Source organism: Capricornis sumatraensis, chromosome 15 (genome assembly GCF_032405125.1).
Source record: "Capricornis sumatraensis isolate serow.1 chromosome 15, serow.2, whole genome shotgun sequence".
Classification (NCBI taxonomy): domain Eukaryota; kingdom Metazoa; phylum Chordata; class Mammalia; order Artiodactyla; family Bovidae; genus Capricornis; species Capricornis sumatraensis.
Genome location: NC_091083.1, coordinates 15,540,880 through 15,566,230, shown reverse-complemented (window position 1 = coordinate 15,566,230; position 25,351 = coordinate 15,540,880). Strand labels below are relative to the sequence as shown.

The window sequence follows — 25,351 nt, the reverse complement described above, 5'->3', positions numbered from 1 at the left end:
TTGATGGGAGTTTGGAAGCCAGTTCGGAGGGGAGAGCTTGGTGGAGATACGCCTAGACTGTGCTGCTCACCTTGCCCTGAAGCGTTAGTGGAGCTTCTGAGCAAGTAGAGATGCAATCTCTTTAACACCTGGGACAGCTCCAGGATATGAGGTCTGTGGTGTTCAGGATGGGAATTTCTTCCTCTAAAAAGGTCCCCACGTGACTTGAGTTTGAGAAACCGGACAGAGGGGAAGGAACCTGGGCTTGGAGTCAGGGTCCAAGTGGGCCTTTCCTTCCACTATGTCACTGGCCACAGAGCCTCTGGGTGAGTTCCTCTACTTTGAACTTCAGTTTTCACATCTGTAAAATGGGAGTCGCCCCATGTTTGCTTTGCTGCTGTTACTCAGGTGATTGGTATTTTCTAAATATTCAATCTGTGATTAGAGTATTAAGGTTATATTTGATTTTCTAAGAAATGTAAGTAGGCTGTTGAGGTCCAGGAGTCATTTAGAGGCCCCACCTGCTTTTAATTTTTAAATTTATTTTAATTGGAATATAATTACTTTACAATAGTGTGATGGTTTATGCCATACATCAACATGCATAGGCCGCAGGTATACCTGTGTCCCCCCCATCCTGAACCCCCCTCTCACCTCCCTCCCCCGCCACCAGCTGCTTTTATGTTTTTGGAGGTTTAGAAAGCAGATAGAATCTGACATGTTTTTGCAGAAACTAAAGAGATGAAGCTTCTGAGGTTTAAGAAAAATCCTTAAATCCTTACCTCTATATTCTTGTGTATATCTTTTCCCTTCAGAATCTTTATGTCAACCATCCCCCGCCCCACCCCGCCTTCTTTTTATTTTAGATAGTGCCTGGAGCTAGACGTTTCTGAATCTAATTCAGATGCTTCCTACATGAACTGTTTCTTATTCCAAAAACAATCATTATTTTTTATCTTAGCTTGGGCCGCCTTAACAAAATACCATTGACTGAGGGGTTGAGCCTTGAAAAACACAAATGCACAGTTCTGGAGGATGGGAGTTCAAAGTTAGAGCATCAGCAGTGTTGAGTGCTGGTGAGGATTCTCTTCCTGATTTGTAGATGGCCGCCTTCTTGCTGGGTCCTCACCTGGCCACCTCTTCTTCTTTTTTAATCTTCCCGCTGTGCTGCATGACATGTGGGGTCTTATTTCTCCACCAAGGATCCAACCCACCTTCCCTGCACTGGAAGCATGAAGCCTTAACCACTTGGTCACCAGAGAAGTCCCCTGGCCTCTCCTCCGCGTGTGCAGGGAGATGTGTATATATGCATATCTCTATCTGTATGTTGAGAGCGAGCAAGCATGCACTTGAAAGAGAGCTCTTTGGTGTCTCCTTTTGCCAGGGCGCTAATCCCATCATGGGGCCCCCACCCTCCTGACCCCATCTAAACCTAATTACTTCCCAAAGCTCCATGACATCAAGGGGTTAGGGCTTCAACATAGAAATTTTGGGAGGACACAAGCATTCAGTCCACAGTACTTCCCAGTGTCTGTGAGGGAGCATAGGCGAGCCTTTCCTCACTGGTCCAAGGCTGGTGGAGAAGGAAGGAGGGGGGCTGTGGGGTGCATAAATAAAGAGGATTGCCCCTCCAGGCCTGCACTCACAGCCTGTGAGATGAGTATTTCGCTCGCCCCTCTTCCTCCTGCACTTTCCATGAGATGGATGGCCAGTCTGCAGAGGTGGACACCTCGTTTTCACTTAGGTTTCTAGTTCAAGATGAGTCAGGACAGGTTTTAATTGCCTCTTAACTTCTTACCAACAGAAATGGACATGATACACTCTATTTAATTACCAGCAACACGATCACTTTAAGAACATGTTTTATGTTCTTTTAATGGTGCTATTTATTGTCCATAAACTTGCTGGTGTAACCAAGCACCTCTCGGTCTAATGAAACACACACACAGACTATTGTTCTTTGCTTGTTGAAACTAGGAGGTGTTTAGCTTCTGCAGGTGGCCGAGGGTACTGACAAAACTGCAGCTATTTTTTCACTTTTTAAGACAGAGTGTGCCCTGCCGTGGAATTAACTTCTGTATTAGAATTTAATATTCTCAGCATGAAGACAAAGCATCTTGAGACTGTAGGACAGAGATTAAAGTCTGGAGAGATCTCCTAGGTATCTTCCTTCATTCCAGCTGCTGTAACAGATGGGAAAGAGGGGGGCTTATAAACGAGAGACATTGATTTCTCCAGCTCTGGAGGTTGGATGTCCAAGATCTGGGCACCAGCAGAGTCAGTGTCTGATGAGGACTTACTTCCTGGTTCATAGACCATGTCTTCTCACTGTGTTCTCACCTGGAGGAAGGGATAGGGATCTTTCTGGGGTCTCTCTTATAAAAGGACACTGATTCCATCCTGGGAGGTCCATTCTCATGATCTCATCACCTCCCAGTGGCCCCAGCTCCTAAGGCCATCACCTTGAGTATTTCAACATGAATTTTAGGGGGACCTGCATTCAGATCAAAGTACTAGCTTTATGACACTTCTCTCTGGTTTGCTGGAACAGACATGGCATCAGGTGGATGCAGCCCCCTGGGGTGACACGACTGGTCCAGGCCTGCTCTGCCAGCTGTCAGGAGGGGCTGTGAGCATTTCTCGGAGCCCCAGAGAAATCGCTGCCCATCTCCGTGCTCAGATCTGAGTTTGGATCTGACCATGTTGGGTTTTCATTGCTCTGGTCCTGAGTAATTTTTTTTTAATTTTTTGGTTAATTATGGTTTCTCTTTACCTTTCTTTGGTTAAATATGGTTTCTCTTACCTTTCTCTTTAGAGGTAAAAATTACATTAATTTATATAATAATTTGTCAGACCATAATCCCACTTGTTCAATTTCAGCATATTATTTGGTGATACTCAGCAGCCCTTTTATCTTAGTATTTTTTTTAAAAAATTTTTTTGTTGGAGTCTAGTTACTCAGCCTTGGGTAATTTTAACCACTCTTCTTTTACCCTCCTCTCTGTCTCTGGGGCTCCTCCTGACTCAAGAGTCCTCAGTTACAGACTGTGGGAGTTCAGGGAGTGGTGCTTTCTCTTTTTTCTTTCCCTGTATGTCTGCAGACCTTCTTTTAACCTTGTCTTTAGGAGTCACCCTCCTTTTGCATGACTTGGTTCTCCTTTTATTATGATGTCGAGCTCCCCATTGACCTGCTTCCAGAACCCTAGAAAAGTGGGTTTGTTCCTGTTTTATTTAGGAAGCCCAGGATCTTGTTTGTTGTTCCCTCCTGACCCCCCTTCTTGGGGCTTCCCTGGTGCCTCAGCTGGTAAAGAATTTGTCTGCAATGTGGGAGCTGTGGGTTCCATCCCTGGGTTGGGAAGATCCCCTGGAGGAGGGCGTGGCGACCCCCTCCGGTATTCTTGCCTGGAGAATCCCCATGGACAGAGGAGCCTGGTGGGCTACAGTCCATGGGGTTACAAGGGGGCGGACAGGACTGAGCGCTGAGCACGTTTGGCGCACCTGACCCCCTCTTGAGCTGCCCGCTTGGGGTCCTTTGGGCTGTGCTTCCAGAAACCTGAACTGCCTTCCTCTTTCCCGAGGTTCTGATGCAGCGCCCTGAGCTGGAGCACCAGTGCATCCCAGGGAATACCCGTCACCCCCCGCCGGGACACTTCATAAGGCTCCGTGAATTGGTCCCTCTTCCTTCTTTGTGGGACCTTGTGATAAGTAATTTCTCCCTCTGGCCCCCCGCCTTCTCACCTGTGGAGGTTGGAGGGACCATTCTCTGCAAAGGTGTTTATTGGGGGAGTGGCTTACTATATTCCTCTAAATGTGTCTACTAAAAAGAATCTCATTCAATTTTTGCTCTGATAACGAAATACCAAATTGGGGGAAAGAATTCCGCAGAGGTGTAAGAGCATAAATAAAAGGCTAGAGAGGGTTAGAGGCAGTTTATACAAGTAGAGTCTGTCTTGTCATTAAGTATCCTTTATGGGACTTGACATAGCTGACAAGAGTGATGGTGGGCAGGGCATTGATAACCTGGCCCCTTCCGGCAGCACTGCTTGCCCACTATAATTGTGATAGTCTGCAAAGACCGAATAAATGGCTAAAACACAGGCGGTTCAAGCTCAAGGTGAGTTCAGACGCTATGAGCATCAAAATATATGGCTGCCTGCTAAAAAGCAGACATGCAAGAAATTAGAAATACAGCCCCAAAGGCTTAATGTTGCCTTTTAACTGTGCTTAAATTGATATTCATATCCTAGCTATCTGTCTGAAGTAGCCTGAGTTGATATAGCGAAGGTATAAACATATCTCCTGCAAGTGAGTGCTTCTGCAAATCCTATTTTGATAAGGTCTTAAATCTGTTGAGATCAGATCATAAAATTCCCCTGCAGTTTCAGCAACTGGTAAAAACACCTCTCAACAATTTTGTTCTTCTAATTTTGTATTCAGACTGTGTAACCTCCCTTCGTAAATCCCTTCTCCCCACCGTGGGTGGAAACCTGGGCAACATGTGATGTGGTAGCAATATTTCAAGTGCAAATATTAAACTTGGTTGGTAAATTTTAATCTACCTTTTCATAATTTCCTGGCTTATGTGGACTATTTTTAGCATATGAGAGCTTAGAGATTTAGTGGGAAATAGGCTGTAATAACTGAAAACGCCAGACAAGAGTCTTCTCATTTAGAAACTTACCAGGTAATAAGTTCTTCATCATTGGATATGACTTCCCCGGTGATGTGTGGAATTTGGGGCTGAGGATGGATGAAGGTGTGATGAACGTGACGTATTCCATCAAATTACATACAGAATGCATGCAGGTAGTCCCTGAAGAAGAGCCCTATTAAGTTGATTCTTTATTTCGGATCGCAGAATCCCAAGTTGCTATTTAACTGAAGGAAATCTCTTTAGCAGGTGGCTTTTTATGGCGGGCAGGGTGCGAATGCTTATAGCCGCTGAGCCTGCCAAGTTATTATGAAACCCTGAGAAGATAAAATGGAGCAAAGAGCCACCCGGTAGAACGTTTCAGCCCTTAAACTCTTATGTGATTTGCTGTTGATACAGAAATCTATCCTTTGAAGACGGACTCAGAGTGGAAACGTGCTCTGGAGAAATCTCTTATTGACGCTGCTAAGTTTCCTCTTCCAATGGAAGTGTTTAAGGTAAGATGTTGATTCCTAGCAATGTATCTGCTCTTTTTGAGGATAAACCCTGTTAAGAAGTTGCCTGCTTCCCAGTACTTCCCGCTATTTAAAAAGCTACCTTCTTGACTGGTGTCCATATTAACTGTTTAAAATGCTGTCTGTTCCATTTTGCTCAGTTTTGTAATCTTCCCAAATACCCACGTTCCAAGATAATGCTTAAAACCTTTTTATTAAATAATTAATAAGGATATTATAAGATAATCTGAATCTGACTAAAATTTTTTTTCAAGATTTACAGTTCTTTCTCCGTCATATGAGATTATAGAAATTGCATTTTCACCCTCTCACTCCTTACCAAAGAAACCAAAGAAAATAAAGCAATCTAATTTTGTTATTTGTTTGATTATAAAAATGATGTTTTCCCATGATGGCTCAGACAGCTCCTGCCTCTGGGTAACCAGATCCCTGACTTTGGTGTTAACTGTGTCCTTGCCTGTCTGTGTCGTGTTACTATCTACGTATGTTTTCCTTAATGTTATACATCTTACTCTTGACGTGTACATGAGGAGTGAGACCAGCCCTGATTGTTGGAGGAGACGGCATTTTCTTGCTCTCTGGAGTGGAAGTAGCCGGACATGGCCTGGGTACTAAACAGGCCTCACCTTCCACTGAGTGTTCAGGGAAGTTAGGTAGGCACAGTCCTGAGCTGACCTTGGGGAGTTGATTGGGTCATCAGCCAGACTGCATCCTGAACTCCGGGTGCTGGCCGTCCCTTGAGTAACGCAGACTGCAGTCCATGGGTTTACCGTCTCTGCTTGTCCACCTCCGGTTCTCAGAACACACCCAGCACCGCATTTCTGTGCAGTGACTCCAAGCTTCCCATCTGCTCTGGGCGGCGGGGCCTCAAGGGGGCCCTGGGACTTTCTTCAGAGTGTGGTCAGGGCGAGTCAGGTGTCATTAACAATCTGGAGCTGGCTTTCTCTGGCGTTTTGTCCTCAGGTTACGAAGATGATAAACCAGCGCAGCCTCTAGCCCTGGCAGCCTGCTCTGCCCTCATCCCGAGGGACTGAGAGAGTTGTGATTCTGTCTGCATACGTCTCTGATAGCTTGGGTCTAGGATTCTAGGTCGGCTGTCCCTTTTGTCGAGAATCCGGAGTTACTCACTCTTCCTTTCCTCCTCTGGCACCGTATATTCTCTTTTTCTCCACTGTTGTGAAATTTCACGACGGTTGACCTTTGCAGGTGTCTGTGTCCATCTAGAGGGCAGGGTACGTTGGGTGACCGCCGCTCATGGCTTTTAATTTTGGAGCTGTTTCTTCTCATGTCTTGCCTTCCGTCTCTCTTACTCTCTTCACCTGTGACTGTGTGGATGTGGGGCTCTTGGCCTGGCACTGCAGTGTTTTTCTCTTTATTTCAGTGTTTCATCTTCTGCTCCGTCTTCTCTGTTGTCAGACGTTTTCTCCACTCAGTGTGCTGCTGGGCTTTCACGAGCACTCATTTGGCACTTTTTTGTGTGAGTGCTCCTGTTCTTTCAGCCTGGAAGCACGAGTGTTTCTTGTTGGAAGTATTGATTTTTGTCAAGTTGTGTTTTCTCCGGAATAGTTTGCTTTCTCCACGTTGCTCTTGGTTTCTGTCATTCTCGCTCGAGGCTGTCCTTGGGTGTCTGAGAATCCTTCCCCGTGCTCTGGAGTAAGAGGGAGATGTGAACGCTGACGGCGGGGCTGGGCCGTGCAGCGAGACCTCCGTAGTACGGGAGCCTCTTCTTTGTGTGATGATTTTTTTCTCTTTAGCTGATTTCTGAGGAGGAGAATTTCAGCTTCCCACCAGGGGTTCAGGTCCAGCTGCCCGCGTCACTAAAAGCTGAGTGGCAGGAACAGGGCTTGGGGTTTCCACCTTGAGTTTGTATGTACCTGCACCCAGAGACTAGGGGCCACCTGCTTTATCCTCTTCACAGGAGACTTGGGGACCCCTGGTCTGTAGAGTTGGAGAGGGAAGGATGCCTGGGATCTGACTGCCTCTCAGACAGCCCCCCATGCTTCTTGCTTTATCTCCTTCCCATTCATCCGCATTTTCAGACATACCTGCTGTTACTGGTTTCTGAGCCTTCTGAAGGTTCTGCCCTGTTCATAGGACTACGTCTCAGCTCTTCTGCAGGAGGCTTGAGATTAGGCTCTGTTGAATAAGTTTAGTTATTTCTTATTCATGTGTGTTTTAGCTTCTCTTGTTTGTTTTTTTCTTTTGGCTGCGCCAAGCAGCATGTGGGATCTTAGTTCCTGGATCAGGGATTGAACCCACTTCCCCTGCAATGGAGTCTTAACCACATTCTGTCTTACTGGCCTGCCAGGGAGGTCCTTAGTGGCTTTGTGTCTTTAAAAAACTTTACTGTGATTTTGGTTAGCATCTAGGAAGAGGTGAAATTAATGTGGGTTTTTAATCTACCATCTTTTAATCTACCATCCGGGACTCCCTTTTTTTTAAAGTCTTGTAGCTTGGACTGTAGGGTAAAGTTCTCACATCATTCATTCAGTGAAACATAACTCCTTGGCTATAATCATACTCAGTAAATATTTCTCAAATATGGAATGAATTCTTGAATGGACAGATTAATTTTACTCATTGATTTGAAATATTTTGAGTTAATAATATATGAATAGTCACAGAGTCATTGGATATGCAGATTTATTATTTAGAATTATGAATACCAAGATTCAAAATATATAAACATTAATAATTCTTATATATTTTTAGGGGATTCCCAGGTGGTGCTAGCGGTAAATAACCTGCCTGTCAGTGGAGGAGGTGTGAAAGACATGGGTTCTATCCCTGGGTCGGGAAGATCCTCTGGAGGAGGGTGTGGCAACCCACTCCAGTATTCTTGCCTGGGAAATCCCATGAATAGAGGAGCCTGGCGGGCTGCAGTCCTTGGGGTCGTAAAGAGTCAGGCATGACTGAAGCAGCACAGCACACATGTATATTTCTAACTAATAATTAACTAACTTGTTAGCTGTTTATTGAGTAGCTACTCTGCATAGTGCTCTTGACCTGGTTCCAAGGTTTCATAATTGTTTATATTTTTCTCAAAAACAGCAGTTGCCTCCTTCTCTCACTTTAATGTTTTCTATTAGAAACCATGTTATTTCCATGGAGTACCTGAGAATTGTCCTCCTCCTCAATATTTTGTTTATAATTAAGTTGCTTTTTAAAAATTATTCTATTTTGGTGTATAGTTGATTAATCATGTTATATTAGTTTCAGGTGTACAGCAAAATGATTCAGTTACACATACACATGTGTCTATTCTTTTTACAATTCTTTTCCCACTTAAAGTATTACAGAATATTGAGCAGAGTTCCCTGTGCTATACAGTCACTGCTTTAAAGAGTAGATACTGAGTATTTTCTGTTTTTCACAGGGTCTAAGGGTGTATGGAGTGGGCACTTAATAAGTAAAAATTGGCAGAATTGAAAATTCTGTGTTCTTAAAGCTTATGAAACACTTTATAAATGTTACCTTTTGCTTCAGTTTGGTGGGAAAGAAAGGGGAAATTTCCTGAAACAGGTTTTGTATGCAGTGAATGTTTGTACAGTTAATTTTGAAATCCTGAGAACGACCACCGTGTTCGTTTCCTAAGACCGTTGTAATAACGTGCCACAAACTGTGTAGCTGAAAACAACGGATGTGCACTTTGCCGTGGTTGTGGAGGCTGCAGTGATAACCAGGGGTCGGCAGTGCGCCCCCGGAAGGCTTTGAGGGAGAAACGGTCCCTGGAGTCTGTCCTCTCTTCTGGGGGTTGCCCGCGGTCCTTGCTGTTGCTTGGATGTGACTGCAGCAGCAGCCCAGTCTCTGCCTCTCTCTGTGTGGCCTTCTCCTTGCGTGTCTGTCCAGACTTCCCCTGTGGGGTCACCAATCTTTAGTGTGGGCCTGTGCTGATGCCGTGTGACCTCCGCTTCGCTTGAGAGCAGGAGCAGGGACCCTTTTCCTAAACCAGGTCAGATTCACAGGTTCTTGGTGGAGGTGCCTTTTTTAAAAAGAGATGCGGTTCCACCCAGGACAACCATGTTTCATGTATGTACATTAATCTCAGAAACCACCGAGTAGTATTTTCTACTGAGTAATTCCACGTGCATGGAGGTAAATTATTCAGATATGTTACGTGGGGGCATGGGATGAGATTCAAACTCTCTTAGCAGTTGAATTAAAACAAGAGACAATTTATTGCCCCTGATTTGAGAGAGCACATTAAATGATTTTCAGATGCCATATTTTACTGAGAATTCTGACTTCCCTATTTGAAAAGTGCAGATAAATTTCAAAACGTATCTTCAGAAGAAACATAAGAAGTTAATGAAATGGGTGCCAAAAATGGGGAAGGGATTAAAAAAATATTTTTTTGTTATTGGAAAATAAATAGTGAACTTTTGTTTCTTGAAAACCAGTCTCATCATTTAGAGACCCGGTAGATTTGATAAAAACTAATCTGTATAACAATACTAATTTATTTGAGAGAAAATATTAGGTATATATTCCTGCACTACAAATCAGCAAGGCCTCTCACTGGTTTTTTTTAAACATTTTATGTTACTTTTGTAAGCGATCATATACTTACCTTAGGATACATCCCACTGTCAAATAAAGTGAAATGCCCCAGTTTCAATGAAAACTTTTTACTTTTGTCTTCACAAAGGACTACCAGGGTAGGTTTCTCTTACGAGTTTTTTTGTCATGAAAAATGAAGGACAGGGCTAAACCAGTTTTTGGCCAGTGATTTCTTACCTGCTTCAGTTCTAATTCAGGAAGTATTAAAATATAAAGAGTGGATTTGAGGGAATTTAGTTAAGGTTTTAAAATAGGGCCAAGGGAGACTAGACCATAAGAATCTAATGATAATCAATGTATTGATTAATGTATAATCAATGTAATTATCAATGTGTTTCATATGGCGAGACACTCGTAAGCCTTTTATAATTATTGCTGCTTTTCATTTTCTGCAGTTCTTATAAATAGGTCGTAATCTGCCATGGTGACCCCTCTTGTTTGCAAATGTTACATTACAGAGGTTTCACGGACAACTCCCATGTACATCAAAAAGACCTGCAAATGAGAAACAGCAGTTCCTAATTTGCCAGGTGATTGAAAAACAGGCCTTTTTCCTTAGAGGAATACAGATGCTCAGCCCAGGAAACGCGGGGGCTCTTCAGAGCCCCTCATTCGTGACCACACCTCATAATTGCAAGGGAAGAATGTTCTTTGGAGTGTCACTAAGGTCCATTCTTCATTTTTACCTCTTAAAGAAGTGAAATTGTTTGAAGACTTTTTTCCATTCATTAACAGCAACAAAAAAAGCTTAAATCCTCAATGTGAAATTCCGAAGACGCTATTTAGAGACATGTGGGAGAGTCAAGGGAGCTCTAAGAACTGAGGTGGGGGCGGGAAACCCCAGCGTGCTTCCCAGGTCAGGGTCCTCGGATCTGCCCCCTACCCCCTCCTTGGTTTGGTAATTCACCAGGACTCAAGGTTGCTGGGATCACGGTTGCAGATTATTACAGTGAGGGACCCAGCAGGCAAGGGGCTTCCCTGGCGGCTCGATGATAAAGAATCTGCCTGCCAGTCCTGGAGACGTGGGTTCCGTCCCTGATCCACGAAGATCACGCATGCCAGGAGTAACTAAGCCTGTGCACCGCAACTGTTGAGCCTGGGCCCTAGAGCCCAGCAGCTGCAGCTGAAGCCGGCGTGCCCTAGAGCCTGTGCCCTGCAAGAGAAGCCACTCCCGTGTGAAGCCCATGCCCCTCAGCTAGAGGGCAGCCCCGACCCCCCACAGCTAGAGGAAGCCCACGCAACAACAGAGACCCAGCACAGCCAAAAACAAGTAAAATTACAGAAGAGAAAAAAAAAAAGTTTCCTTAAAAAGAATAAAAGATAGCTGGCAAAATCAGCAAAGACAGGGAATGCAGTGAATGCTGGAAACCACACACACATGCTTATTTACCGAGTCCTCTTCCAGAGAAAGTGCACAGGATGGTCTTAATTCCTCCCGCAGCATGTTGGCCCAGCACGTCCTGGAGATGCTTGGAAGAGACTCAGAGTGTCTGGGGCGGTCGTGGGGGCAGGCAGTTGTAGGTGCCCTTTGCCCAGCAGGCACCCATCTTCCAGTTGCCTGGAGGGAACTAGGGGTGTTGGTATAAACTGTACGGTTGGTACAAACTGTGTGGGCACAGTGGGCCACTCTTACATTTAGGGAAGATTTCACGTCCTTGTTGGGTCCTGTTAACCTGCCTCCTGACCCTGGAGGCAGGCCTTTTTCAGGCCTGCTGCCTGTGCCAGTTCTTGTCTGCACACCTCCATCCCACTCGTCTATCAGCCTCTTGGCTCTGCCAGCAGAATCCAGAATCCCGAGTCCACCCACCCTTCACTGTGTCTGCCACCGCCACCCCAGTCCAAGCTACTGTCCTCCCTGGATTCCTGCATCCGTCTCAGAATTTGTTTCCGGGCTTGTTCACTCACAGCCCCTCTGCAGACTGTTCTGAGAGCCGCCAGACGGATTGATCTGAAACAGGATTCAGATCATGTCACTCCTCTGCTCTGTGGTTCCTGATGGGACTCCCGTGTGATGCTGGGGTCCCCACGAGCTCTCTGAGCGCCTCTGCTGCTCACGGGCCCCATCGGCTCTGCTCTGCCACCAGCTTCTGCCATCCGTCCAGGGCACAGAGATGCCTGTTCACGGGCCTTTGCGGTGATGCTCTACCTGGAGCGTGATTTCCCCTACTCACGCCCCTTACTGTCTTCAAGTCTCTGCTTAAAGTCAGAAAAAGCATCCTCATGCCACCTCCCCAGCCTTGCAGCATGCTTGGCATTTATCCCCTGACGCCGTCTGCATCAGGTTGCTTTCTCTGGGTCTGCTCTGTTTCTTCTCCCTGGAATGTATGCTCCATGAGAGCAGATTGCTTCTATTTTCATGAGCTGGCACCTTGAACACTTCAGCCATAGGAAGCACTCAGTACGTCTTCTTGAGTAGGTTAGTGAAGAAATAAGTACAAGTCTCAGCTTGGATAAAAGTTCCCATCCATTGTGGCCGCCTTGACCAGTTTCCCATCAATACATGTGGCCATGGTGGAGGTTAAAGGGGTTCAAGGTCATGAGAGCTGAGGCTTTGACTTTGTCAGGACTCAGAGCAGGTAAAAGGTGTGCCTGGTGCAGTGCATGGTAAGATTCCCAGTCTCCTGGTGTCCCCCTCACAGCTCAGCCTCTGTTGTCTCTGACTTGGGAACGGATCCAAAATTAGGTATCTGTAACTGATAACGCGTTATAGATGTTCAGTGCCCTTGACATCTGTAAATAAGGGGCTTCTGCTAAGGACGAAGTGGTAAGTTAAGCCTAGTTTGGTTTCATCTCAGGTGACGCCTGTCTCATTTTCATTGCTCCTTGTTTTCCCATAAGTTCATGTTTGATAAACAGAGAGGAGGGACCACTGAGAAAAGGCTAATTGAGAAAAAAAGATGCTCTGTGTGGCCATTGTGATTTTTTTTTCCCCACATACACATAAAGACAGACATTCTATGCACGTATTTCTTCATCGCTCAGAGTGTACAGGCTGTGCTCGTAACACATGGGACAATCCCCATCTGTTAATTCTTTAGCTCTTTCCAACTTTGAATTATGTACCTGTTGGTGCGCTTGTCAACTTAACCCTTAGGAGAGAAACCCTCGTCTGTTTTCTCATCTGAGACCAAGGTCACAGGCCAGAGAGAGAAGGTCAAGTGTAGCCAAGAGAGCTTTCCTTTCTCATTCTGTCTGGTCCGGCTGAAGGGGTAAGAGACAGTGTGAACCGCTGTTACCTCAGGTTGTCAGGTTATGGTTTCTATGGCAACCGACTTCTTCACTTCTTGGGCAAGCTGAATTGAGCAACACTGTAAGACTCATAGCTGAATTTAGCCTTCAGGTCAGACCCTTGGATTCTTCCAGAATTTGCTCGAGGCCCCCTCTGTAGGGCCCGAACTTAATTTCTTGAGCACGACAGTCCCTGTTGCACCCAGCAGCATGTCTGATACCAAATAGTGAAGCAATACTTTGGCCACCTGACGTGAAGACCCGACTCATTGGAAAAGACCCTGATGCTGGGAAAGATTGAGGGCGAAAGGAGAAGGGGGCAGCAGAGGATGAGATGGTTAGATAGCATCACTGACTCAAGGGACATAAATTTGAGCAAAGTCTGAGAGACGGTTAAGGAAAGAGGAGCAGTCCGTGGGTCACAAAGAGTCAGACATGACTTAGCAACTCAACAAAATGTTTGTGTAACGCATCGTGACTCTTTCTCGTCAACTAAAACCCAGTGGTTCTTTGAAAGAGAGCCTGTCTTACACAGCAGGTCACGTTCTCACTGGCCTGAGGGCTGGAACCCTGTGATCCTGCTGGTATTGCTGACTTGACCTCAGAGTTTCTGCCCAATGGTGGGCCCCGGGCTGCTCTAACGTGGACTCTGGTCGCACACACCCAGGCCTGGGAGCTCAGTCTCTGCAATTCCCCTACCTTCTTGCTCTTTCTCATCTCTTTAAAGACTCAGGCAGGACAGCCTCTCTGGGATGGTGAACCACATCAGTTTATGTAATGCTTGTCCTTTGCCACTTAGAGAAACCAGAGGAGGGGCTTGTGTGTGTTATTTTTCACATGTTCTGGGTTCTTGAACTGTAGCCTGTACGTTACAGAACTCAAAACACAGTGGGGACAACCTGTTTTTACGTGTGTTGGAAAAAATCTTGTGAGACCTACTAAAGAGGGCAGCTTGGTCCAACAGGAAAGGTAATGGTGAAAATCTCAAAGCCCAGTTGTGTCGAGAGTTCAGAACAAACATCGTATAGACACATATATAACAACTCTGAAAAAAACGGTGGTGATGAAGGTGTTTGCAGGGAAGGAATAGAAACACAGAGTGGACGTGTGGACACCGTTGGGGAAGGAGAGGGTGGGGCGAGTTGGGAGAGTGGCATTGACGTATGTACACTGCCATGTGTAAGGCAGCTCACTAGTGGGAGGCTGCTGTCTAGCACAGGGAACTCAGCTCGTTGTTCTGTGATGACCCAGTGGGTGGAACGGGAGGTTCAAGAGGGAGGGGATCTATATACTTAGGGCTGACTCACTTCATTGTACAGCAGAAACCAACACAGCATTTTAAAGAAACTATCAGTTCAGTTCAGTCGCTCAGTCGTGTCTGACTCCTTGTGACCCCACGGACTGCAGCACGCCAGGCCTCCCTGTCCATCACCACCTCCCAGAGCCTACTCAAACTCATGTCCATTGAGTCAGTGTTGTCATCCACCCATCTCATCCTCTGTCATCCCCTTCTGCTTTCAATCTTTCCCAGCATCAGGGTCTTTTCAACTGAGTCAGCTCTTCGCATCAGGTGGCCAAAGTATGGGAGTTTCCGCTTCAACATCAGTCCTTCCAATGAATATTGAGAACTGATCTCCTTTAAGATGGACTGCTTGGATCTCCTTGCAGTCCAAGGGACTCTCAAGAGTCTTCTCCAACACCACAGTCCGAAAGCATCAATTCTTTGGCGGTCAGCTTCTTTATAGTCCAACTCTCATATCCATATGACTACTGGAAAAACCATAGCCTAAACTAGACGGACCTTTGCTGGCAAAGTAAAGAAACTATAATTTTAAAAAAATAGTGATGTCTTGATTGTGGGGCCCTGCGCTGCTGCCTGCAGGCTGCTAGATAATGTCTTGCTTTCAATTCCAAACACTTAAGAATTGCAGTGCATCTTGGTTATCTTTGCTGTGATTTGCCTGGTCAGGGAGCTAGGATCCCACTTGCCACACTTCGTTGTTGGTTAGTTGCCAAGTCGTCTCCAGCTCTCATGGCCCCATGGACTGTAGCCCACCAGGCTCCTCTGTTCATGGAATTCTCCAGGCAAGAATACTGGAGTGGGGTGCCGTTACCTTCAGGGAATCTTCTTGACCCAGGGATCCAACCCATATCTCCTGCTGCTGGTGCTACTAAGTCGCTTCAGTCGTGTCCGACTCTGTGTGACCCCATAGATGGCAGCCCACCAGGCTCCCCCGTCTCTGGGATTCTCCAGGCAAGAACACTGGAGTGGGTTGCCATTTCCTTCTCCAATGCATGAAAGTGAAAAGTGAAAGTGAAGTCGCTCAGTCGTGTCCGACTCTTTGCTACCCCATGGACTGCAGCCCACCAGGCTCCTCCGTCCATGGGATTCTCCAGGCAAGAGTACTGGGGTGGGGTGCCATCGCCTTCTCCATGTCTCCTGCATGACAGGTGAATTCGTTGCTACTGAACCTCTATGGAAGCCCGTAATCACCGTTTACCTATGTGTGTGTTTTCCTGTTTGTTTTTTTCTTATAGTGGTGCTGTAAGTAAGGTTGAATTTCTAGCCACTTAGTGTTTTTGTGGTGTTTTAAGTATTAATCAATGAAAGGCATTGTCCTTGCCCCTGTTGTTTTAAAACAACCAGTGTATCGGTTTGGGAACTTAACTTCGGAAATAGTCCTGCTATAATCACCTGTTAACAAATTTTTGTGGTTTGGGTTGAAGTATGTAATACTAGGTTTTCTCATGACTGCTTTTTAACTTGATTGAATGCAGGACTAGTTGATAAAAATTGGTATTTACAGCTGTAAGTAAAAAATGGAAACGCTTATTAGTGTTCAGCTTATAGATTTTTTATTACTTTTTTTTATAAAGACTTCGTGGGTAAGTTTAATTAAGTGCAGTGGAATTGAAATATAATAATGCTATTGATTTAATTAATGCTGGCATCTTAATGTCCATTTTTAGATGAAACTAATGTGAAGAGGGTAATTATCTAATGACCATATGAGAACTAGGCCTTTCGTAAGACAGAAGAGGAACAGTGTGATAAATTGCATTGGATTTTTTTTTTTAGCATAACAGAACATGCTGATGTGAATAAAGGAATTAAAGCCTAGGGCATTGTGTATTGATAATATATATGTGAGTGTAAGACTAATTAAAACCCCCCTTGGACTTTTCTGGAGCCTATTCTTAGAAATTATGCAAATTAAATGAAGCCTTTGAAAAAATGCTTATGCAATGTTCGAGGTCTCTGAAGACCAAAAAAAAAAAAAAAACAACACTGGCATGTTGCAACTGAAAAAATTATACTGGGAAGTGTTCTTTTTTTATTAATTAATTTATTTTAATTGGAGGCTAATTACTTTACAATATTGTGGTGGTTTTTGCCACACGCTGACATGAATCCGCCACGGGTGTGCACGTGTTCTGCATCAAGAGCTCACCTCCCGCCTCCCTCCCCGTCCATCCCTCTGGGCTGTCCCAGTGCACCAGCTCTAAATGCCCCGTTTCATGCGTCGATTTGGACTGGTGACGTATTTCACAGTTGGTAGTATACATGTTCAGTGCTATTCTCTCAAATCATCCGACCCTCGCCCTCTCCCACAGAGTCCAAAAGTCTATTGTTGACATCTGTGTCTCTTTTGCTGTCTCACATACAGGGTTATCATTACCATCTTTCTAAGTTCCATATATATGCGTTAATATACTGTATTGCTGTTTTTCTTTCTGACTTACTTCACTCTGTATAATAGGTTCCAGTTTCACCCACCTCATTAGAACTGATTCAGATGAGTTCTTTTTAATAGCTGAGTAATATTCCATGGTGTATATGTACCACAACTTCCTTATCCATTTTTCTGCCAATGGATATCTAGGTTGCTTCCGTGTCCTAACTATTGTAAACAGTGCTGTGATGAACGCTGGGGTACACACGTCTCTTAATTCTGGTTGCCTGGGGTGTATTCCCAGCAGTGGGATTGCTGGGTCGTATGGCAGTGTTTTTGGGTATGATGTGCTAAAAGATTTTTATACTTATATGCAAGGGGACTGAATTGCATATTGTTTTTTGTCCATTTTTTATATCCTCATGAGCAAAACTAGAACCAGAGGATTAAAGATTGAGGCTCAAATGGCCACTGCTGAAGGAAATTCCTGGAGTATTTAATTGTGGAACTGGGGCTGTAAAAGTTTGGTTTCTGTACAGGGAGTGGGGCACTGCTTTTCTTACATGAAAGTCTTCACCGAGTACATTTTAATTGTGTCATGTTAATTAGTTTAAACTCCCTCTCCCCCATGCCACATTCTTCCTATTTTTGTACCATGTGGGGTGTATTTATCTAATGAAGCAGGGCTGGCAAGAAGCATTGGCTGCTTGAAGAACCTGTGATGCACACGTGCTAAACTGTAAGCGCTCCCAGCTCCTCAAGCAAATGGAGAGCAGTCAGTGGGTTAAGATCAAGGAGGCATTTGGGAAATGAGGTGACCCTGAAATGGTCTTTCTTTTTCCCTGTCTTCTGCCTCTCAGTCAGTACTCTTCACCTCCTTCTGTACGCTAACCCTCTGGCACTTGTCTGTGTCCTAGAGAACCTCAGTATTCACCCTGAAGCTCTGTTGCTCTGCCAGTGACCAATATTCAGGCAGCTCTGCACAGTGTGTGCGCTCAGTCATAGCTGATGTTTTGTAGCCCATGAGGCTCCTCTGTCCAAGGGATTCTCCAGGCAAGAATGCTGGAGTGGGTTGCCAATCCCTCCTCCAGGGGATCTTCCCGACCCAGGGATTGAAGCCGCATCTCTTACGTCTCCTGAATTGGCAGGCGGGTTCTTTATCACTGCACCACCTGGGAAGCCCGCTCTGTGCAGCAGTGTTTCTTAAATGGTGATATTTGATTCTTTCAGGTCATGCTTTTTTTCCCAGGCATGGGGCTCCCTTTAAAGGGATCTCGGGGACCAGTGTGTACCTGGGGTGCTCTGAGGTCATCTGATGTCCTCTGCCTCACAGGTGAAATAAAAGACATCGGGCAGAATGCCAGATATATTGCGTTTTATGCACACTTCTTTTTCCAGCCTTCTTTATCACATTTCAGTCATTTTCTAACTAAATTCCAAGATTCTCAATGTCGGGAACCACATGTTTTTTACTTCATTCTGTACCCAGGTTAGCACTTAACACAGGGTATTGAAAATACCACCAGCAGGTTGGGGCTCCTGTGGACTTGGCAGCTGGGCACGTTTCCTGGATGAACTCCATTTATCAGATGAACCCGTCTGGGTTAGCACTGATACCGTTATATGACAGATAGGTGTCGATGACTGATAACTTGTAGAGAATTGTAGGCATTCGCCATACACATTTCTTCAATCTCCACTCCTTAAAGAACATGAAAGCAATTAGTAAAAAATAGTGGTTCATTGTTGATGAAGACTGATTGTATACAACCATTGGGAGGTAATTCTAGTGTCAGAATTTTATCTTGACAGTTTTTTCTTAAGCCATCGACAAGTGCTATGAATTGACATCAGTAATTGGAGGTTTGCAGTAAGTGGTCAGTATTAATAGCTATCACTTTTTAATTTGGCAATATCTTTATTTGAAATAGCATCTTAGGAGTGTATAGGTTGTAAATAAGGGTTTTATTTGTTGTTATTTTTTTGCTTGTTCAGCTATTAGCAGTTGAAAAATGAAAAGAGCCATTTTGGTCTTTGCTTCTCAGTCTGTTCCATGGCTACTCACAGACGACTAGGTAATCTGATGGCTAGATCATGTTCTTAGCCTCAGACCACGTCGATCTGAATCCTGGCTTCCCAGGTGGCGCTAGAGGTGAAGACCCCGCCTGCCAGTGCAGGCGACATAGGAGATGCAGGTTCGATCCCTGAGTCTGGAAGATTCTCTGCAGAAGGAAATGGCATCACGCTCCAGTATTCATGCATGGAGAATCCCATGGACAGAGGAGCCTGGCGGACTATAGCCCATGGGGTTGCACAGAGTTAGCAGGCACGCATGCATTCTCTTGTCAGCTGTGTGTCCTTGTTTAGGTAACTTAACCTCTATATGTCTGTAAGATGGATCATACCTCATAGTCTGCTATGAGGGGAAAATAATAATACAAGGAAAGTGCTCACAAGTATTTACAGTATGTTCATTGCTGTTACTGTTTCTCCCTGCTTGAATATTTTACTCCAAACCCAGCTAGGGTCAGTGTCAGTGCAGAATCTCTGACTCTTCAGCTGTTGCCCAGTCATGTCCGACTCTTTGCGACCCCATGGATTGCAGCACGCCAGGCTTCCCTGTCCATCACCAACTCCCGGAGCTTCCTCAAACTCACGTGCATCCAGTCGGTGATGCCATCCAACCATCTCATCCTCTGTCGTCCCCTTCTCCACCCGTCTTCAGTCTTGCCCAGCATCAGGGTCTTTCCCAATGCATCAGTTCTTCTCATCAGGGGGACAAAATTTTGGAGTTTCAGCTTCAGCATCAGTCCTCCCAATGAATATTCAGGACTGATTTCGTGAGAGAGAGTGAAAGCTCTGTGGGTTTAGGAAAAGTAAAGCTGATGAAGTTCGCGTGGGTTATGGAAGTTGATGTGTATAATAATCTCTTTTACATTGTCATTCAACTGAAAATAAGATTCCCTGAAGAGTGATTGTTAAGGTAGGCTGGTAAGACAGCCCTTCAGTAAAATGAATGGTGTTTTACTTCTCATCAATATAAAACTACTTCAGGGCAAAAATAAAACGTCTAGCCATTAATGAAAATGGGAATGACATTGCCAGCCTGTCTTAAGAGAAAGGGGATTTTCCATAAGCAGTTGAACTGGACTCTGGTTCGTTTGAATAAACAGTGTTTCGTGAATGTGACAGGCACATCTGTAAATGTCCTGAGGATCTACCACTTACTCCTCATTTCAGGAGCAGCATCATTCTTGGTTCAGTAATTGAGAGGTGTGAAGGATTCTTCAGAGCTTTGCAAAGGCCAGGATGTATCTTTCAACCCACAATGAATTTCCCATTATCTCTCGGCAGATCATTGGTTTTCTGAATCATTTCGGGGGTCAGCAACACTTCCCCTCAGTCTCTCCTTAGAATCAAAAATGATTAGCTGGTGTCTGTAAATGAACATGTGTTCTCTGACTGTGTTAATAGCCCTAGGTAAATGGGCTCGAACTAAATTTGTTTTCCAATGAGAATATCTTTGCCTTTTCTCATACATTCATATGTGTCTACATTTATTTGCACACACACTGAGCTCAGAGGGTCTGTGTATTGGCTTATTTGGAAATCCACTGGCGTTGAATTTTTTTTTACCGCAAAAATCTCTGTGTGTATTAGGAGTGCTGAATGACTCCTTTTGCTTCTTGGATCAGACCTAAAAACCTCTGCAGTATTTTAAGACCCAGCCTCCCTAACTGAATTTACTGTCCCACCTTCCCGGAATCATTTCACTGTCATCCGAAGTCTCATGATTTTTATATTCAAAATTAAGTTTCACACTTTTAAACCCCTGGACTGCCAGTGTCTTGGTGGTTATGCTTTTTGATGCTACAAATAAAAACAGTGTTTGCTCTGAATTTTTTTTCTAAGCCTGCATCTTCCGTCGTTGTTCTCTGTGTGTCTCTTCCTTCCACCTTTTACGAATGCAGTTTTCACTGTGTGTATTCTGTGCATCATCTGGTGGCCTGGTCTGGGATGAAAGTGAAGTGAAAGTGCTCGTCGTTCAGTCATGTCTGACTCTTTTCGACCCCAAGGACTATAGATCGCCAGGCTCAGGCTCCTCTGTCCATGGAATTCTCTAGGCAAGCAAACTGGAGTGGGTAGCCGTTCCCTTCTCCAGGGGATCTTCCCTATGCAGGGATTGAATCCGGGTCTCCTGCATTACAGGCAGATTCTTTACCACTGAGCCACCAGAGAAACTCAGTGTGTGGTGCCCCAGTGGTTTTTAATCGATGCTGATCAAATGAAAGGATGAAGGACAGAACACAGAATTGGAATGGATATCAGGAAATCATGTAGTTTTGATGTTTCTCTGACTGAATTTGCTTGCGTTGTTGGAAGAGGGTGTTTGGTATACCAGTGCATTCTCTTGGCAAAACTCTATTAGCCTTTGTTACTCCAGGTATCTCTTGACTTCCTACTTTTGCATTCCAGTCCCCTATGATGAAAACAACATCTTTTTTTGGGTGTTAGGTCATAGCAAACACCCTCTTCCAACAGTGCAAGAGAAGACTCTACACATGGACATCACCAGATGGTCAATACTGAAATCAGATTGATTATATTCTTTGCAGCCAAAGAGGAGAAGCTCTACAAAGTCAGTAAAAACAAGACCGGGAGCTGACTGTGGCTCAGATCATGAGCTCCTTATTGTCAAATTCAGACTTACATTGAACAAAGTAGGGAAAACCACTAGACTGTTCAGGTATGACCTAAATCAGATCCCTTACGATTTTACAGTAGAAGTGACAAATAGATTCAAGGGATTAGATCAAATAAGAGTTCCTGAAGACTTATGGATGGAGGTTCGTGACAGGAGGCAGTGATCAACCCATCCCCAAGAAAAAGAAATACAAAAAGGCAAAATGGTTGTCTGAGAAGGCCTTACCAATAGCTGTGGAAAGGAGAGAAGTGATGAAAGTGAAAGAGGAGAGCGAAAGAGTTGGGTTAAAGCTCAACATTCAGAAAACGAAGATCATGGCATCCAGTCCCATCACTTCATGGGAAATAGATGGGGAAACAGTGGAAACAATGTCAGACTTTATTTTTTTTGGCTTGAAAATCACTGCAGATGGTGACTGCAGCCATGAAATTAAAAGACGGTTACTCCTTGAAAGAAAAGTTATGACCAGCCTAGATAGTATATTCAAAAGCAGAGACATTACTTTGCCGACTAAGGTCCGTCTAGTCAAGGCTATGGTTTTTCCTGTGGTCATGTATGGATGTGAGAGTTGGACTGTGAAGAAGGCTGAGCACCGAAGAATTGATGCTTTTGAACTGTGGTGTTGGAGAAGACTCTTGAGAGTCCCTTGGACTGCAAGGAGATCCAGCCAGTCCATTCTGAAGGAGATCAGCCCTGGGATTTCTTTGGAAGGAATGATGCTAAAGCTGAAACTCCAGTACTTTGGCCACCTCATGCACAGAGTTGACTCATTGGAAAAGACTCTGATGCTGGGAGGGATTGGGGGCAGGAGGAGAAGGGGACGACAAAGGATGAGATGGCTGGATGGCATCACGGACTCGATGGACGTGAGTCTGAGTGAACTCTGGGAGATGGTGATGAACAGGGAGGCCTGGTGTGCTGCGATTCATGGGGTCACAAAGAGTCAGACACGACTGAGCAACTGAACTGAACTGAACTGAAGAAGCAAAGGAGAAAAAAAATACACCCATTAAATGCAGAATTCCAAAGAAGAGCAAGGAGAGATAAGAAAGCCTTTCTTAGTGATCAGTGCAAAGAAATAGAGGAAACCAATAGAATGGGAAAGACTAGAGATCTCTTCAAGAAAATTAGAGATACCAAAGTAAACATTTCATGCAAAGATGGGCACAATAAAGAGCAAAAATGGTATGGACGTAACAGAGGCAGAAGATATTAAGAAGAAGTGGCAAGAATACATAGAAGAACTATACAGAAAAGAACATCATGACCCAGATAATCACGATGGTGTGATCACTCACCTAGAGCCAGACATCCTGGCATGCAAAGTAAAATGGGCCTTAGGACGCATCACTACGAACAAAGCTAGTGGAGGTGATGGAATTCCAGTTGAGAAATTTAAAATCCTAAAACATGATGCTGTGAAAATGCTGGAAAAGATCAGTTTTCATTCCAATCCCAAAGAAAGGCAATGCCAAAGAATGCTCAAACTACGGCACAATTGCACTCATCTAACATGCTAGCAAGTAGTGTTCAAAATTCTCCAAGTCAGGCTTCAACAATACATGAACCGTGAACTTCCAGACATTCAAGCTGGATTTAGAAAAGGTAGAGGAACCAGAGATCAAATTGCCAACATCCATTGGATCATCAAAAAAGCAAGAGAGTTCCAGAAAAACATCTGTTTATTGACTATGCCAAAGCCTTTGACTGTGTGGATCACAACAAACTGTGGAAAATTCTGAAAGAGATGGGAATACCAGACCACTTGACCTGCCTCCTGAGAAATCTGTAGGCAGGTCAAGAAGCAACAATTAGAATAATAGACTGATACCAAATACGGAGAGGAGTATGTCAAGGCTGTATACTGTCACCCTGCTTATTTAACTTATATGCAGAGTACATGATGAGAAACACTGGGGTGGATGAAGCACAGGCTGCATTCAAGACTGCTGGGAGAAATATCAATCACCTTAGATATGCAGATGCCACCACCCTTATGGCAGAAAGCAAAGAAAGTGAAAGAGGAGAGTGAAAAGTTGGCTTAAAACTCAACATTCAGAAAACTAAGATCATGGCATCTGGTGCCAGCACTTCATGGCACGTTGATAGGGGAACAGTGGTAGACTTTATTCTTTTGGGCTCCAAAATCACTGCAGAAGGTGACTGCAGCCATAAAATTAAAGACGCTTGCTCCTTGGAAGAAAAGTTATGACCAACCTAGACAGCATATTCAAAAGCAGAGACATTACTTTGGCAGAGACGGCCAACAAAGGTCCGTCTGGTCAAAGCTGTGGTTTTTCCAGGAGTCATGTATGGATGTGAGAGTTGGACTGTGAAGAAGGCTGAGCGCTGAAGAATTGATGCTTTTGAACTGTGGTGTTGCCTCTGCTCGCTGCAACTAAACAAAAGCCCACACACAGCAATGAAGACCTGGCACAGCCAAAAAATGAGTAAATAAAATTTAAAAAAGGAATTTGAAATTTGTAAAATTTCATCCCCAAAAATGACCTAAACAAAGTGAAAGTTACCTCTGAGCAGAAAAGGATATGTTTTAAAATTTCCAAGTTCCTTTTTGAAATTTGGAGCTCATGTTTATTAATAAGATATAATCAATAACTCAGTTCAGTTCAGTTCAGTCGCTCAGTCGTGTCTGACTCTTTGCAACTCCATTGACTGCAGCACGCCAGGCCTCCCTGTCCATCACCAACTCCTGGAGTTAACTCAAACTCTTGTCCATTAAGTACGTGATGCCATCCAACGATCTCATCCTCTGTTGTCCCTTTCTCTTCCTTGCCTTTAAGTCTTTCCCAGCATCAGGGTCTTTTCCAAGGAGTCAGTTCTTCCCATCAGGTGGCCAGAGTATTGGAGTTTCAGCTTCAGCATCAGTCCTTCCAATGAATATTCAGGCCTGATTTCCTTTAGGATGGACTGGTTGGATCTCCTTGCAGTCCAAGGGACTCTCAAGAGTCTTCTCCAACACCACAGTTCAAAAGCATTAATTCTTTGACTCTCAGTTTTCTTGATAGTCCAACTCTCGCATCCATACATGACCACTGGAAAAACCATAGCTTTGACTAGACGGACCTTGGTTGACAAGGTAATGTCTCTGCTTTTTAATATGCTGTCTAGGTTGGTCATAGCTGTTCTTCCAAGGAGTAAGCGTCTTTTAATTTCATGGCTGCAGTCACCATCTGCAGTGATTTTGGAGCCCAAGAAAATAAAGTCTGACACTGTTTCCAGTGTTTCCCCACCTGTTTGCCATGAAGTGATGGTACCAGAAGCCATGACCTTAGTTTTCTAAATGTTAGTTTTAAGCCAACTTTTTCACTCACCTCTTCACTTTCATCAAGAGGCTCTTTAGTTCTTCTTTACTTTCTGCCATAAGGGTGGTGGTGTCATCTGCATATCTGAGGTTATTGGTATTTCTCCCGGCAGTCTTGACCCTAGCTTGTGCTTCATCCAGCCCAGTGTTTCTCATGATGTACTCTGCATATAAGTTAAATAAGCAGGGTGACAGTATACAGCCTTCCCGTACTACTTTCCCTATTTGGAACCAGTCTGTTGTTCCATGTCCAGTTTTAACTGTTGCTTCTTGACCTTTATATAGGTTTCTCAAGAGGCAGGTCAGGTGGTCTGGTATTCCCATCTCTTTCAGAATTTTCCACAGTTTATTGTGTTCCACACAGTCAAAGGCTTTGGTATAGTCAATAAAGCAGAAATAGATGTTTTTCTGCAACTCCTTGCTTTTTTGATGATCCAGTGGGTGTTGGCAATTTGATCTAAGGTTCCTCTACCTTTTCTAAACCCAGCTTGAACATTTGGAAGTTCACGGTTCATATATTGTTAAAGCCTGACTTGGAGAATTTTGAACATTACTTGCTAGCGTGTTAGATGAGTGCAGTTGTGTGGTAGTTTGAACATTCTTTGGCATTGCCTTTCCTTGGGATTGGAATGAAAACTGACCTTTTCCAGTCCTGTGGCCACTGCTGAGTTTTCCAAATTGGTGGGCATATTGAGTGCAGCACTTTAACAGCATCGT

At 44.4% G+C, this 25,351-nt stretch overlaps 1 protein-coding gene across 1 annotated transcript in view; it reads left to right on the top strand.

Annotated features, from left to right (window-relative positions):
• SFMBT2 (Scm like with four mbt domains 2) overlaps positions 1-25,351 on the top strand; it is a 157,815-nt gene that overhangs the window by 66,535 nt on the left and 65,929 nt on the right. Inside the window, exon 6 of the mRNA XM_068987562.1 lies at positions 5,030-5,127. Coding sequence (XP_068843663.1) covers positions 5,030-5,127 — 98 coding nt within the window. The remainder of the gene's footprint in view (positions 1-5,029; positions 5,128-25,351) is intronic.